At 52.1% G+C, this 3,241-nt stretch overlaps 1 protein-coding gene across 2 annotated transcripts in view; it reads left to right on the top strand.

Annotated features, from left to right (window-relative positions):
* The first annotated feature begins 2,234 nt into the window (after positions 1–2,234).
* Positions 2,235–3,241, top strand: part of PLK2 (polo-like kinase 2) — a 6,333-nt gene continuing 5,326 nt past the window's right edge. The window contains exons 1-2 of one of the 2 annotated variants that reach the window (XM_006891524.1): positions 2,463–2,624; positions 2,667–2,732. In XM_006891524.1, coding sequence (XP_006891586.1) covers positions 2,463–2,624; positions 2,667–2,732 — 228 coding nt within the window. Of the gene's footprint in view, positions 2,733–3,241 lie in introns of both variants that reach the window. The other variant, XM_006891523.1, reaches the window with a different exon arrangement.

A 3,241-nucleotide genomic window follows, 5' to 3' on the forward strand; every position in this document is an offset into this window, starting at 1 on the left:
ATTAGAACCTGGGAAATTCTAAGGGCTATCCTATGCCTGGAAAATTCTATAGGGTTAGACCCTACAGAGTTACTAAGATTCAGAGTCTACCTACAGCACCCAACTCACAAAAACAAGGTGGTACTCAATAGGAGAATCTGAAAACCACCACTCTTCAAAAAGTCTGGGTTGACTTTCCAGAATAAAAAGGAGTGATAGTGTTGACATTATCAAGGATTTCATTTTACCTGGATCAATAACCATTGCTCACAGAAGTCTGTCACAAATCAAATGTTGTCATCTATTGGATAAGTCTCCTTTAAAACACCTCTTTAAAATCTTAGAGAGCAAGGATATCACTTGAATGACTAAAGTGTTCCTGCCTGCCCCAAGTCATTGTCATCAGTTATGTAAAGTACATGTGTACAAAGAATCACAAAAAGACTGAAGAATTCACATATTTGAATTACAATGTTAATGAGCAACATTATTTATACGATGGACTACTCTTGTTGTTGTGTACCGTAGAGTTGGAATCAACCCATAGCTGTTCCTACAGTGTGTTTTCAGAGGCATCTAATCATACTGGAAGGAGACAACTCATCCTTTTCCAGTGGAGCTGCTGGTGGCCTTGAACCTCACACCTGTAGGATTGCAGAGCAGCTTCTTGCCTCTAAGACACCAGAGCTCCATGGATGACTAGATTACCGGATAAACGTCTTGAAGGAAGAATAGCCAGAATACTCCTTAGAAGTGAGGATGATGAGACTGTCTTACTTTATTTAGCCAAGTTAACAGGAGGGATGAACTTTTTCAGGAAGACATTGTGGGTGGTAGAGAGTCAGTGAGAAAAAGAAGCTTCCCAATGAGATGGATTACCACAGTGGCTGTGAATATGTCTTCAACAGAGTCACACAGGACGAGATATTATTTCATTGTCTTATGGACAGGGTCACTAGGAGTTGACACTAGCTTGTTAGCCAGAACAAAACCAACAATAACAAGTAGCATTAAGACTCCCTGGAAGGCACAATGCCTAAGCACTCCTCTACCAGCTGCATTTGGCAGTTGAAATTAACTTAGTGGCACCTGGAAAGACGGGTTAGATAGTTCTCTTCTGAAAGGTCCCAGCTTTGAAAACCCTATGGAGTAGTTCTTCTCCACACACAAGATTAGAACCACATCCCTAGCCGCTAACATGACTTAACACGCTACTTGAACCAACACTGTGAATAAGTAATTCCAAATAAAAAATGATAGGGGAATTTGATGGCCAAACTTTAACATCAGGAGCACTTAATACCACTCTCTTTCAAAGAAAGGTTTCCTTGGTGATAATAGTAGTTAAAGAACAAGGGTTACTAACTCACTCAAAGTTGAGATTGGAACCCACCAATTACTCTTTGGGAGAAAGCTGTGGCAGTTGGCCTCAGTAGATTTACAGTCTTGGAGCAATTCTCTGTTCTACTGGGAGTCTCAAGACTAGCTAAGAGTTTGGGGTTCTGTTCAAAGGACCGCTAATAGGACTTCTAAAACTTTGCACTAGGTGGAGCCCTTGACCTCCCAATCCTTCGGGCGCCCTGGTGTCAAAGCCTTGCGGGGCGCCCGCCTCGCTCGCCAAGGTTAAGTACAAGCCTTAACCTCCGATGGCGAGGCCCTTCCCAGGGATGAGCAGGGGACTTCTGGCCCTCAAACAGGATCCGACCACAGTTGGCCCACCTGCCTCCGGGCCGACTGGCGAACATTCAGAAAGAAAAAGGAGCCCGGAACACGCTGCTCCAGGCACCTTTCCTTTCACAGGGGAATGGCTTTTCCCCAATGTCTCCAACTAGGCAGGAGTTATCTTGGGAAAAGCTCAGTGGCACCCGCGGACGGTGGCAGCCCCGGCGCTCAGGTGAGCGAGCCCTCTGAGCGCCCCAGGAGTGAACGCGGGCACATTCACCCCGCAACACCCAGCGGCATTAGGTGCTTGGGGGAAGGGGACTGGGGAAAGGGCCAAACGGGGGGGGCGGGACGAGGGCAGGTGGGCGGGGCGATGCGAGAGAGGCGGGGCCAAGCCGCGGCCCTCGGTTTTCTAGTTTACACGCCAGCGCTGTGAGCATGTGGAGAACAGGGTGGCGGTCGAGGGGGCAGCCGCTCGTTCCCGCAGCAGGCCTCCCTTTCAGGACAAGAGACCCCGCGGCCGGCGTCCCAGGCGCGCCGGCTCGTTGAGCGGTCCCAGTGGAGGTCCCGAGCTTCTGCTGAGAGCTGCGCGCGCCGGTGGGCGGGGCGTCGTCTGTGACGTCGCAGCACTTTTCGAGTCTCCGTCCCCTGGCCCCCTCGTATATAAGACTTCGCCTGGCGTTGGCACTCGCACAAGTGGAAGAGGGCGTCTGGTGGATCTTTGAGGTTGTCAGAGGGGGGAAATCAAGGACTCGGGCAGACTCGGACGTGTGTCCGCGCCTCGGAGGTGGCAGCAGGCGGTGCCTCGCAGCGAGGCGGCGATGGAGCTCTTGAGGACTATCACTTACCAGCCGGCCGCTGGCACCAAGATGTGCGAGCAAGCGCTGGGCAAGGCTTGCGGCGGGGACTCGAAGAAGAAGCGACAGCAGCAGCACCCGGAGGAGCCGCAGACCCTGCAGCCCGCGCCTCAGGTGCAGCCGGCTGCTCCGCACCACCATCACCACCACTCCCACTCTGGGACGGAGATCTCACGGATTATCGTCGATCCCACGACGGGAAAGCGCTATTGCCGGGGCAAAGTGCTGGGCAAGGTGACGATTGGCGGGCGCCGGGCTGGCAAGCGGGGGGGGTCAGCCTGGGCAAGCCCCCGGCGGGCGGCCGGGGATCCGGAGCCCCAGCCCCGGCCGCTTCCCGGCTGCTCGGGATCCGATCCCGGCGCCACGGGGCCCCTCACCTGCCCTCTGGCTTTTGTGCGCGGGCAGCATTGGGGATTTGCTCTGTTTCCAACCTTATGCCACGGCTCCGGGTGCGTCCCGCAGTCCCCCAAAATTGATCCAGAGCCCACAAACGATGGCTGTGAACAACAGATGGATCTTCCTCCACCTCCCGGATAATTGATTTTCTGGATATGTCCCTTCAGACATAATTTCTCATCTATTTCCCCTTCCCCCATAAAGCGCCCCTTTGTCAAAAAAAGGGAGATGCAAGAATTTAACAACTGTTTTCGTGAATGCTTTCCGCCTCATGAAGGGGCTTTTATAAATTAGATCGTGTCCTTCTCAATCTTCCTCCCTCATAGTTTTTTTTCTTTAAAAAAAAA

This window comes from Elephantulus edwardii, unplaced genomic scaffold (assembly GCF_000299155.1).
Source record: "Elephantulus edwardii isolate Elephantulus edwardi_28Jun2011 unplaced genomic scaffold, EleEdw1.0 scaffold00099, whole genome shotgun sequence".
In the NCBI taxonomy this organism is placed as follows: Eukaryota; Metazoa; Chordata; class Mammalia; order Macroscelidea; family Macroscelididae; genus Elephantulus; species Elephantulus edwardii.